We start from the raw sequence: 13,864 nt of genomic DNA on the forward strand, positions 1-13,864 counted from the left end.
AGCTACATATGTCTTCAGCTACAGGAAGTTCAGAGGAATATTTCTGAAGTGCATTCATATTTTGGTAGAGTAAACAAAAGCAAGTGCACGTAAGTCAGAGAATAAGTTGTCCACAAGACTGCGTTTACAACCAAACGTTTAGATGCGTCGCAGGACAAACAGAAAGTGGGTGTAAATGAGTCCAGCTTCTTTCATTTTCACTCTTAGTGCTCATTCAGGTTTAGCTCATTGCTGTTCGGAACAGCATTAATTGGAACGTCATTTCCTCGTATCTGTGTGGAACATTGATGTAACGCATTGTTGACGTAAACATCTTGAATGTTTAGTGCTACGCATCTGTAAGATATTTATTAAAGGACATCTGGTAAACACCATGAGCTGAAATAGTTGTTGATTGAACAGACGTTTTGTTATTTATCTCTTGTTCAGTTCTCTGGAAAAATATAAGGGTTATTCAGCGTATGACAGTTGCTTGCAATATAAAGTTTAATACAGTTTTCTTTTTTATTATTGAGAAAAGGAAGTGATTCTACGGTTACCATATGCTATTTATGACACACGTCGTACGTGTAGAACCCGTGTAGTATTGTTGTACTGGGAGCTGACCATTCTGATTTGTATTTTGCGCCTTCTTCTCATTCTGTTGAGTTCTATCTCAGGCTATGCTTTTTCTGTTCCATCCCACTTCCTTGTATAAGGATGATTCCTTTGACAGGTCACGACCGACTTCCTTCCCCATCTTTCCCTAATCCGATGGGACCTTCTGTAAGACTACAATGCTCACCAAAGAAAGACAGAACACTTAATGATGCTTTGCAGTAGTTTTCACTCTCTCACGAACCAGTTTAGTTTCCGGCTTCATAGGCTATGACAAAAATATGACTGACTGTTGTAACTGTAGATAAAATAAACGAAGAACAGGCCGGTGAAACTGTTTCTACTTTGATTTAGTATTTTATGACCTGTACGATGCACTTCATGTCCTCCATAGAATGAAAAAAGGTAGGTAGATAATATAACACGAAATTATGGAAACTGATTAGTACATATCACATAATCCGCTGTTCAATATAGTTTCACCACTAATGGAATTTATGCATGTCGCAGAGAGCAGACAGTTACTACTGCAGAATCAGCTCTGTGTTTAAAATGTGTCTCTTTCTCTTTATATGACATCTGTAAGTAGGATGCCATAACATCATCACTAATACCTCTTTCAGCCCTAAGCGTACTTTATTTGCGGTTATGAGGGACACTTGTTAATTGGAGATCGCATAAACCCGATAAACCAATTAGTGACTAAATAAAAATTGTTGCACTATTTCAAGAAAAACGTCTTTTTGTGATGCAATGCTTTTGCGGAGCTGTCATTCGTACTCAGGTGATTCATGTGAAAAGGTTTTTGACGTGATAATGGCCACACGGCGGGAATCAACAGACTTTGAACGCGGAGCTGTAGTTGGAGGTAGACGCATGGGACGTTCCATTTCGGAAACTGTTAGGGAATTGAGTATTCCGAGGTCCACAGTGTCAATTGTGTGCCCAGAATATCAAATTTTAGGCATTACCTCTCAGCACAGACAACGCCGTGGCCGACGGTCTTCACTTAACGACCGAGAGCAGGTGTTTGCGTAGAGTTGTAAGTGCTAACAGACAAGCAACACTGCCTGAAATAACCACCGAAATCAATGTGGGACGTACGACGAACGTATCCGTTAGGGCAGTGCGGCAAAATTAGGCGTTAATGGTCTATGGTAGCAGACGACCGATGCGAGTACCTTTACTGATACCCAACATCGCCTGTAGCGCCTTCTCCTGGGCTCGTAACCATTTCGGTTGGACCCTAGACGACTGGAAAACCGTGGTCTGGTCAAATATGACTGGATTCGTGATTTCCTGTCAGAGAGGTCACAGTTCGTAGTAATAGACGGGAAGTGACCAAGAAAACCAGAAGTGATTTCTGGCGTTCCCCAAGGTAGTGTTATAGGCCCTTCGCTGTTCCTTATGTATATAAACGATTTGGGAGACAATCTGAGCAGCCTTCTTAGGTTGTTTGAAGACGACGTTGTCGTTTATCGACTAATAAAGTCATCAGAAGATCAAAGCAAATTGCAAAACTGTTTAGAAAACATATCTGTATGGTGCGAAAATTGTGAGGTCATCCACATGAGTGCTAAAAGGAATCCATTAAATTTCGGTTACTCGATAAATCACTCGAATCTAAAGGCCGAAATTCAGCTAAATACCAAAGAATTACAATTACGAACAACTTAAATTGGAAGGAACACATAGAAAATTTTGTGGGGAAGGCTAACCAAAGACTGCGTTTTATTGGCAGGACACTTAGAAACTGTAACAGATCTACTAAGGAGACTGCCTACACTACGCTTATCCGTCCTCTTTTAGAATACTGCTGCGCGGTGTGGGATCCTTACCAGATAGGACTGACGGAGTACATCGAGAAAGTTCAAAGAAGGGCAGCACGCTTTGTATTACCGCGAAATATGGGAGAGAGTGTCACTCAAATGATAAAACATTTAGGTGGACATTATTAAAACAAAGGCGTTTTTCTCACGAAATTACGATCACCAACCTTCTCCTCCGAATGCGAAAATATTTTGTTGACGCCGACCTACGTAGGGAGAGACGATTAACATAATAAAAATAAGGGAAAAACAGAGCTCGCACGGAAAGATGTAGGTGTTCGTTCTTTCCGCGCGCTATAGGAGATTGGAATAACAAAGAATTGTGAAGGTGGTTCGATGAACCCTCTGCCAGGCACTTAAATGTGATTTGCAGAGTATCGATGTAGATGTGTCCCGAACTCAGCTGGTAAGAGCGGATGGTAGGTCTCGAGTGTGGCGCAGACCCCACGAAGCCAAGGACCCAGGTGTGAACAAGACATTCTACAAGCTGGTGGTGATTCCATGATAGTGTGGGTCGTGTTTACACGGAATGGACAGGGTCCTCTGGATGTTCGATTACTTTGAGACCGTTTACATCCATTCATGGACGTCACGATCCCAAACAACGATGGAATTTTTATGGATGACAAGGCGCCATGTCACCGAACAACTGTTGTTCGCAATTGGTGGGAAGAATATTCTAGACTATTCGAGCGAATGATTTGGCCACCCAGATCACCCGACATGAATCATATCGAACATTTATGGGACATAATCTAGAGGTCAGTTCGTGCGCAAAATTCTGCACCGGTGACACTTGCGCAATTATGGTTGGTTACAGCGCCAGCATGGCTCAATATTTCTGCAGGGGACTTCGAACGACTTGTTGTGTCCATGTCACGTCGAGCTGCTACAATATACCAGGCAAAAGGAGGTCTTACACGATATTAGGAGGTATCCCATGACTTATCACCTCAACGTATTTGGTTTTATTACCAGATACAAGCATTTAACGTGTAAGAAAACTAAATCATAGTTACAAGTACTTTGGAAAGATTGCATACCACGCCACAATGTGTTTGATAAGAGGGAGAACACTGAGAATACTAATTTTCGTAATGCTTGCTCTAGAGGGACGACAATAAAACTGCACCTTAAAAACTGAGGAATTCTTAAGAGGTTATTTTACTCAGGGCATGATGGCTCAGTAGGTGTCGTATTACCGATCCAGTGGTTGAGGATTCAACCCTTGGTCATTATATGGATATTTTACTGTCCCGTATGGATTCTTTCACTTTTGTTAGTGCATTGTTAATTTCAGGGACAAGTTGCGTCGTAGTCCACGGTAAACTGTAGGTATCCCTATAACTGCCTGGGGAACTCAGTTTGCCTTGGTAACTCAGTTCAAAGGTCTGGCGGGGGTAAGGGTATACTATCTCTTATAGCATTAAGCGTAATAAAACATGTGATTTCCAAACCAATCTTCGAGTTGATGAAAGTTTTGCCTTACCTAAAACTTCTAAACCTGAAATATAGGTACTCCCGATATTTCATGAACCGTTCAGGGTATCTACAAACCCTTATTTTTTTGACAAAGAAGCGAAACTGCACTTCGCTTCCGGTCGTGACTTTCATATTTAGCACGTTCATAGCCCTCTTTGGCAAAAGTTTCGCTGTGGGCTGTAACAAGTGTTACATCAATATGCTTCTCCTTCCAGGTGCTCACGAATACCTCTATATAAAATAAAGCTGTGAGCATTGGTGATACATTCACCCATTTGAATACTACAGTTTGTCGGAATCCTTGTTTCGATTTCTTGAATCGCTTATGGAATATTAAGGGTATCGGCCGTAAGTGGAAGACAAGTTAGAAGAATGTCATATGATGTAGCTCACGTATTCGGCGTATTTGGACACTTGGCAAAATTTACATATTAATTGCAATTCCAAAGAAAGCAGTTGCTGACAGATGTGAAAATTATCGACCTATCAATTTAATTAGTCAAGGTTGCAAAATACCAACACGAATTCTTTACAGAAGAATAGAAAAATTGGTAGAAGGCGACCTCGGGGAAGATCAGCTTGGATTCCGGAGAAATGTAGGAACACACGAGGCAATACTGAGCCTATACTATAGCATTTGTAGCCTGGAGCACTCTTTGAAGTTCTGAAGATAGCAGCGGTAAAATACAGGGAGGAAAGGCTATTTACGACTTGTACAGAAACCAGAATGCAGTTAGGAGTCGAGGGGCATGAAAGGGAAGCAGTTGTTGAGAAGGGAGTGAGACAAGGTTGTAGCCGATCCCCGATGTTATTCAATATGTACAATGAACAAGCAGTACAGGAAACCAAAGAAAAATTTGGAGTAGAAATTAAAGTTCAGGCAGAAAAAATTTTTTTTGTGTTTTACCGATGACGTTGTACTTCTGTCGCAGACAGTAGATGACTTGGAAGAACAGCTTAACAGAATGGACAGAGTCTTGAAAGTAGGACGTAAGATGAACATCAACAAAAGCAAAACAAAGATAATGGAATGTAGCCGAATTAAACCAGGTGCTGCTAAGGGAATTAGATTAGGAAACAAGACACTAAAGTAGTAGACGAGTTTTGGTATTTGGGCAACAAAATAACAGCTGATAGCCAAAGTGGAGAGGATACAAAATGTAGGCTGGGAATGACAAGAAAAGCGTTTCTGTGGCAGAGACACTTGTTAACATCGAATATAGGTTTAGGAATTAGGAAGTCTCTTCTTAAAGTATTTGTGTGGAGTGTAGCCACGTATGGAAGTGAATCGTGGACGATAAACAACTTAGACAAAAAGAGAATAGAAGCTTTCGAAACGTGGTGCTACAGAAGAATGTTGAAGATTAGATGGGTAGATCACGTAACTAATGAGGAAAGTGGGTACTGAATAGAATTTGGGAGGCAAGAAATTTGCCGGCCGGTGTGGCCGAAGCGGTTCTAGGCGCTTCAGTCGGGAACCGCGCGACCGCTACGGTCGCAGGTTCGATTCCTGCCTCGGGCATGGATGTGTGTGATGTCCTTAGGTTAGTTAGGTTTAAGTAGTTATAAGTTCTAGGGGACTGATGACCTCAGATGTTAAGTCCCATAGTGCTCAGAGCCATTTGAACCATTTGAACACCGAGCGAGGTGGCGCAGTGGTTAGCACACTGGACTCGCATTCGGGAGGACGACGGTTCAATCCCGTCTCCGGCCATCCTGATTTAGGTTTTCCGTGATTTCCCTAAATCGTTTCAGGCAAATGCCGGGATGGTTCCTTTGAAAGGGCACGGCCGATTTCCTTCCCAATCCTTCCCTAACCCGAGTTTGCGCTCCGTCTCTAATGACCTCGTTGTCGACGGGACGTTAAACACTAACCACCACCACCACCACCATTTGAACAAGAAATTTATGGCACAACTTGACCAAAAGAAGGGATCGGTTGGTAGGACACATTCTGAAGCAATCACCAATTTGGTGTTGGAGGGAAGACTGTGTGTGTGTGTGTGTGTGTGTGTGTGTAGGGGGGGATAGAGAGGGGGGGAGATCGTAGAGGGAGACCAAGAGATTAGTACAGTAAGCAGATTCAAAAGGATGTCGGTTGCAATAGTTATTTGGAGACGAAGAGGCTCTCACAGGATAAGAGTAGCATGGAGAGCTGCAGCAAACTAATCTTCGGACTGAAGACCACAACAATTGCAGAGGAACTGACCCCATAGACGCCTCCCTTCCCGCTTTCATTGGGAGGATACAGGAGGTAGGCTTTGGCCAGTGACGTAATCATGACTTGGCGTGGCTTTGTGTGCACGCAAACGAAAAGAGAACAGAACATTGACAATTTTTTTTTTGCGTCAGTTTTTCTGAATGTAGGGTATGGTGACTGACTGGCCTGTACCGTAGCTCCCGGTCTAGGTTAGGTTAGGTTAGTGTTGTTTAACGTCCCGTCGACATCGAGGTCATTAGAGACGGAGCGCTAGCTCGGGTTAGGGAAGGATGGGGAAGGATATCGGCCGTACCCTTTGAAAGGAACCATCCCGGCATTTGCCTGGAGCGATTTAGGGAAATCACGGAAAACCTATATCAGGATGGCCGGACGCGGGTTTGAACGTCAGCGGTTATTGAAACAGTTTGTACTTCCCGCTACCTTATCAATATTGACTTTCACGAGATCGCCGGCGGTTACAGCCGAAGGCTCGCCTGAGACTCAGTGGCAGTCAACGTGTTTAACGGAGTCCCCAGTGACACACAGCACTACGCTGCATGCGCACGAGACGAGCCCGCCCAACGGGAATTGCAAGAACGATAAACGTGAATCGCGGAACGACAGATATGGCCGGCAGTGCGCGGGGCCCGTTAGTGAGCGACGCGCGCCTGCCGGTTCCCGACGCTGTGTGTACTCGAGCCGTCACCTGACTGGCGGCGTGCCAAGGGGCAGCGCTGCTAGCCACCGACTGTACGCCGCTGCGAATGGAGAGCGAAGTCGACATGCGGGAGGTGATCATCGACCGAGCGTCCGGCTACAAGCCGTCAAGAGGTGACTGCTGCAGCGGCTTATCTGCTCTCGAACGCTTTATCTGGCCTCGGCGTTCGCTTCTGCGCAAATCTGCCCTTCCGGTGTGCCATTCTCACGTGCCTTCTGTCCACCGCAACAAGTTACAGTGCTGCCATGTCGAACGTTCTCGATTGCGTTACAGACGTATGCTTCCGTTCTGATCCTGCACAATTGTAATATGTTTTGAACCTGTGGTATCTAGCCTCCTATCTCATACCCGAACGTACTACATTTTCATCTGCGGTCAAATGCCTGTTGCGTAATAAGTAGGTACGGCAACATTTTAATATATGCCGCGGTCTGCATTTTTCACGGAGCGAAGCTACATTGCAAGACTACAGGGAAACAGTGAAAATAAGTGAAGTTGTGCGCGATAGTGAGAGAACCGGCTAGAGTGTGACAGTGGTCCTCCGCGGAAAATTGATTGTGGTGGTAGACATCTGTAGCAAAGTCAGAGGTCTAAGTTGGGCTGGAATATGATAATTTGGGTGTGAGTTGGCGAGGCTAACGAATGTGAATGAGAAATAGAGGCCGTAGTTAAAGATAAACTTGTAATGTAGCCTGATGTCCAAGTTCGCGACGTATTTAGCGCAGTTTGCCATATTTAACACGCTTTTCGTTGTAAAAATTGAAACAAGATAAAATCAGAAAGCCTATATTAGAATATGGACAAGTCTCGGACTATTTTGATGCCTATAATGTACATATATCATACATACGCTTTGAAAAATACAAAATGGGGGGGGGGCTGCACTACGTAACTTTTACATGGGAATCCACGAATTGAGACGTTTCGTGTGGTACATTCACTTCAGACAGCTTATGTAAATGCCATTGATCACAGACGACGTCACTTCTCATATCCAAGTATCTACTGTCAGAACCTTACGAACTGCGTCTCTGGTAAAAACGTAGAGTTTAAAGACAGTAGTGGTCTAGTACTTCTAGGAATTGAAGCGGAAGTGCCGGGTTAGATTTTCGGGAACCATCTCAAGTTTTACTCTTGCGGAAAGGTCTGCAGGAGGGGGCCCACTGTGCTTCGTGGGACCAAATGAGAAGCTGTTTGATAAACTAAGCCGCGAATTCGACACACAAACCGACAAACTGGCATCAAGCCCAAGGTCTCTGCACTAGGCTTGCAGGCATGACATTTATTTACTGCTTTATTTGGTGGTGCTGGTGGTATTCGTGGCTGGGACGTCTTCTCTTTACTGTACGCTAGTGGCAGTGCTGTCCCTGTATAAAGGTTTCTGAGAATTTTGGTCCTTCCCAAACTCACTTTCTCTTGTTTAGTGGGCGTGTACTCTAACACGTTATCGTGTCTATGGGCCAACATAATTATTTTTTCGCCAGATCGCGTTCGTTGGTTTTATAGAAATTATTTCGATTTTTCTTGTGTTCTGGATTTGTTGTTCTCATACCTGAACCTTGTAAAGACTCTCTTACTGCTTCAGAAGACTTAATTCGTTCTCAGGTTTTTCTAGGTGCTTGTTTTGTATTTATTTTATTTTAATGGAGTACTGATTGTTAGGGCAGCAACATCCTTGCCAATTCATTAGCCAATTATACGTCATTTATGTTTCAGAAGAGTGCAGCACTATGTGTTGAACAAATGTGTTCCAGTACATTGCTGGATGTAATGAATAGCCCCTACGAATAAATGCTAATGTATTTCATTTCTAATGGATGAAGGTTCCGGTATATTTATGCCGGAAGCCGCGAGGAGAGAGACTGACGCTATCAACAGACAACTATTCTTCAGCACTAATTAACCACTATGGCCACTATCACGTCATACAATCATACGTACAGTATTATATCAACGTAGCGGCACCTTTGAGAATGGGGATATTTGGACAGGGGCATTCTTACTATTAACGCCTTCTAACATTGGTACTAAAAACTTGAAAATACCAGACAATGAGAAAATATGGGGTTTTAGCAGGGATGGAAATATAAAGCAAAATGCGCAACATATAAAAAAATAGCCATGTAACGTTCGTTGGCTTCACCAACTCACCTCAAAATTGCTACTTTCCAACCCAACCCAAAACTCGGGCTACGCTGCTGATCAGTGTGACACAGCCTTCATTTCAAAATACTTGAACGACTGTGATATCATTAATCAAATAACCGTTAACCGACATTTTTTGATCTGTCCCAAAATTATTTTACGCGAATGGTTCCTTCAAAAAGCCACGGCCAAATTTGTTTCAGAATCTTATTTCTTTTGATGATTACAAAAAATACGTAGAAAAATAAATAAATCTTTCATTTTCGTATCGTCCCGTGCCTAAGAACATACTCTAACAAAGCCAGTGTGTAATAATGCTTGAATTGCGCTCTCTTGTTTAATCATGTAATCTTGTATTTCTCTGCGGAAATGGATCTCCAGAACATTTATCTCAGAGAGAGATTTTCGTGTTTGCAGCTAGCTTTACTAATTCGCGTTATGTTTCACCCCATTAATTGATTTTGTATCTCAGTTGTGGGGATATTAGGTGTGGATATAGTATGTCTCACTGGTAATTAAGAGTTCAGTGGCGATTGTGGTGGAATAGTTCACAGGCAGCGTTATAAGTTAACACCTATGATGGCTGTAGGCGACTGTAGAAAACTTAAAACTGCTAATTTTGGTGCGTGACCAAGTTATCCGTTGAATGCATTTGTCGGAGGAACTGAACTCGTATTCGGGAGGAACACGATTGAAATCCGCGCCCGGCCATCCTGATTTAAGGTTTCTGTGAAGTAACGTCGATTTACCAACAATTTGTCATTCACCGCTTTTACACGCATAGCACGACAATAAAACTGGTTCTTTCAGGAAATGGAAATGTCAGTGCGAGTACGAAATTTTGGTGAGACAGACCCGTAAAGAGAAGGAAGACTACTTAGTGGATTAGCCATTGTTTATCGCTTGTCACGTAAGAGATCAGTCAAAGAAAAACAGTTGTTTGCGTAGCGAATGCCTTCCTGGAACTCGTTCTCGCAGAGAGCGCTATCATTGACGAGCAGTGTTGCTCCACGTGACCCACCATATCCAGGAACTGATAAAGTGATCACCTCGGCCTCATTAAATATATCTAACGACAGGCTTTTCTCCTTCCTTCGCGGAACTGTTTCTTCTGCCCTGTACATCTTTGGAACATATTCCTAAACGATAATCTACAGTAGTGCACATATCTTTTTATATTGTACCGTGACGATTTAGATTAGACTGGCTGAGTTCTTCCAGCTCGTCGCCGTTTTTGATGATCCGAGAAGTTACGAATTTGTTTTCTTTGCACAAATACTAGACTTATTTTTGCCCTGCATTTCTGTCTTGCTTTTGTCGCGAGGCAAGTATAAAAGTGTACTGGAAAAAGAAGCAAAGGCGCTTTAAACTTCACTATGGCAGTGAGCCGAGAGGGAGCTACGGGTACGCGCTCGTTGATGTACAACTAGCACAGTATCTGCCGTCAATCGTATGTATGAAGGTTGCTCACCAGAGTTGATACCGTAGTTGCATCCACTAGTTTACTGTTTGACACAACAGGATTGTTAAAATGACACATCGTTGGCAGCTGTGCATTATCTCTTCGTTTCCATCAAGTTCACGTCTCTGGATTTTTTCTTGTGGGGATTCGTAAAAGACGTTGTTTATAAAGACGTTCCAACCACACCTGAAGATATGCGAGAGAGAACTGTCAGAGCATGTGCTTCGATAAGTGCCGATGTGAAAAGGAATACCACTTAATCCATGATAAGAAGATTGCAGCACTGCATTGATACCAATGGTCATCACTTCAAACACCTTCTGTAAATGGACGTTCATGACACCTTTTTGACCTTCGTTGACCTTCAAAGATCTTACTGTTACACATCATTGGATTCGTCTCGATAGCCGCTATCAGAAAATAAGTACCAAACTAAAGCGTCCTACTTAAAAAGGTCTCTGACGCGACCCCACCTAGCAACAAAAAACCAACATCATATTACGGCTCCTGTTGTCCCATGCAACATTTGTCCCACAAACTTTTCAGTTACTATCATACTTTGGGAGTTATCCTAAGTGGCAATAGTTAGTGGCTCACCCTGTCTATTGTACACGAAAATCCAGTTAAATTCTTAATTACCGATCCCTTACAAAAGATTGTAAATCGAGCCGGTTTAAATAAAAAAGATTACAAATTAATTTTTTCCATCTTTATGTATTTGAAACTTCATGAAAATGAAAATGCTCGTAGAACGTATACCTTTGTTCAAAAATCTGATTTCGCCAGCAATCGAACCCAGCCCCCCCCCCACCCCCCCCAAGTCACGCTTGCAACTTATCAAAGAGCCACTTTGCTTGTCGGAAAAACAATCATGCTTTACGATAATGAAGATGGTCGGTAAACTCGAATGTCGATTTTGTCGAGAATTTTTGGGAGATTGATGTTTCAGTTCTGAACTTCAAGTGCCAGAAAAAAAAAAAAAAAAAAAAAAAATCCGATTGCCGTGTGACAAAGGAGCGGAGAATTCTACAGAATTATATCACGTAGTGCAGACATGTTGAAGGGAATCGTCACGCACCCAACTACCAAGTCAAATGAATATCGCCGGCCGGGGTGGCCGAGCGGTTCTAGGCGCTACAGTCTGGAACCGCGCGACCGCTACGGTCGCAGGTTCGAATCCTGCCTCGGGCATGGATGTGTGTGATGTCCTTAGGTTAGTTAGGTTTAAGTAGTTCTAAGTTCTAGGGGACTGATGACCTCAGATGTTAAGTCCCATAGTGCTCAGAGCCATTTGAACCAAATGAATATCTCTTCATGAAAAACAATCGCAATCTAACCTGAAACTCTCTGCATGCAAATTCTGGACGCTGTGCGTTCTGTTAGAAAACATCAGTGAAAATTTCGTCTTGCTACTACTTTCCACCAATTCAGTTGCTCTGCAGTGTGTTTGTAGAAAATAGCCGCGAATACCATTTGCAGCAACTTTTTCATGTTCGTTGAATAAGTGTAGAGAACGCTATTAATTTTTGGTAATACTGAATAATAATACTCCTTACGGATATCAACAAAGTAGACTGAACATGAAAATGGAAACGTGTAAGCAAGCAGCACATCACGAAGGTCCATTCGATGGTACATTAAAAAACTGACATACTGAAACAGTTCGGATCGATCGGCTCAGGGAAGCTGCCGACTGTTCAAAGTAACAGGATGATAACACTAGGAGCAGTGAGGGAATTGTAAGGAGAACTGAGGGGGACAATAGTGATCATTGTGTGCTGCAACTGCCTTTCTTTGACCAGATACTGATGAGGCCAAGTAGGAGACCTTTGTTACTTTCGACGAGAGATGAAAGTCGGGGAGCTTTCATTTGCAGCTAGTGCAGCAGTGCGAAGAGTGTGTGTATCAATCCACACACGAACAATTCAAAGAATTCAATATCTTAGAGGAATAACAGACGAAAACCAGCTTTCCGTGAATTTATGAAAACTGGGTAGACAACTACACGAACCTTTTACCCTTTATTTCTGTCCTGAATGTTACCAGTTTAAAGTTTCATATTGTAATTGTTCTGGTCTTCAGTCTGAAGGCTGGTTTGATGCAGCTCTTCACGCTAACCTATTCTTCATCTCTGAATGATGCCTCACGATGTGTCCTATCAACCAATCACATCTTTTAGTCAAGTTGAGACATGAATTTCTTTTTCCCCCCGTTCGATTCCGTACCTCATTAGTTATTCGGTCTACTCGTCTAATCTACAGCATTCTTTTTTTAACGCCGCATTTCAAAAACTTCTGTTCTCTTCTTCTGTGAACTGCTTATCGTCCACCTTCCACTTCTGTAAAATGCTACACTTAAGACAAATACCTTCAGAAAAGACTTACTAACCCTTAACTACACGTATAATAGATGTTAACAAATTCCTCTTTTTCAGAAATACCGTACTTCCCTTGCTACTACTAATCGGCATTTTATATCCTGTCTACTTCTTCCATCATTACTCACTTTGCTATCCAAATAGAACAACTCATCTACTACTTTTCTTGTCTCATTTCCTAATCAAATCCCTCAGCATCGTCTGATTTAATTCGACTACATTCAATTACCTTTGCTTTACTTTCGTTAATGTTCATCTTAAATTCTCCTTTCAAGACACTACCAATATCGTTCATCTGCTCTTCCACGTCATTTGCCATCTCTAAAAGAATTACAGTATCATTGACAAATCTCAAAGGTTTTGTTTCTTTTTTCCAAATTTCTTCTGCTTGCGCAACGTACAGATTGAATAACACCGGAAATAAGCTACAAATCTGTCTCATTCTCTTCTCAATTACAGATACCCTTTCATGTCCTTAGACTTTTAGAACTGCTCAAATGGCTCTGAGCACTATGGACTTAACATCTTAGGTCATCAGTCCCCTAGAACGTAGAACTACTTAAACCTAACTAACCTAAGGGCATCACACACATCCATGCCCGAAGCAGGATTCGAACCTGCGACCGTAGCAGTCCCGCGTTTCCGGACTGAAGCGCCTAGAAACGCACGGCTTTTAGAACTGCAATCTGGTTTCTTTACAAGTTATAAATAACCTTTCTCTCCCTGTATTTTATCCCATCTACCTTCAAAATTTCAAAGAGTGTGCTCTAGTCAACATTGTCAAAAACTTCCTTTAAACCTACATATGTTACAAACATAGGTCTCTCTCTCTCTTCAACCGTATTTCTTCAACCTATCGTCTAAAATAACACATAGGGTCAGAATTGCGTCACATGTTCATACATTTCTCTGTGACAAAAATGATCTTCCGAGAGGTAAGCTGTTACAGGTTTTTCCCTTCTTCTGTATCAGGTAGAATAGTCTTATCATGGCTGGTCCTCCCAAGGAAGTCAGTTGGGAGGGATGTTGTCTACTCCGTGAACCCTTGTTTCCA

The 13,864-nt window shown here is 42.5% G+C and overlaps 1 protein-coding gene across 6 annotated transcripts in view; it reads left to right on the forward strand.

Moving 5' to 3' along the window:
* LOC126184790 (band 7 protein AGAP004871-like) overlaps positions 1-13,864 on the forward strand; it is a 489,046-nt gene that overhangs the window by 376,880 nt on the left and 98,302 nt on the right. Inside the window, exon 1 of one of the 6 annotated variants that reach the window (XM_049927365.1) lies at positions 6,762-6,939. The exons of the other annotated variants lie outside the window; for them this stretch is intronic. Within the exon in view, the coding sequence (XP_049783322.1) occupies positions 6,873-6,939 (67 nt within the window). The 5' untranslated portion in view covers positions 6,762-6,872. Of the gene's footprint in view, positions 1-6,761; positions 6,940-13,864 lie in introns of those variants that run through there. 6 annotated transcript variants of the gene reach the window in all.

This window comes from Schistocerca cancellata, chromosome 4, assembly GCF_023864275.1.
Source record: "Schistocerca cancellata isolate TAMUIC-IGC-003103 chromosome 4, iqSchCanc2.1, whole genome shotgun sequence".
Lineage (NCBI taxonomy): Eukaryota > Metazoa > Arthropoda > Insecta > Orthoptera > Acrididae > Schistocerca > Schistocerca cancellata.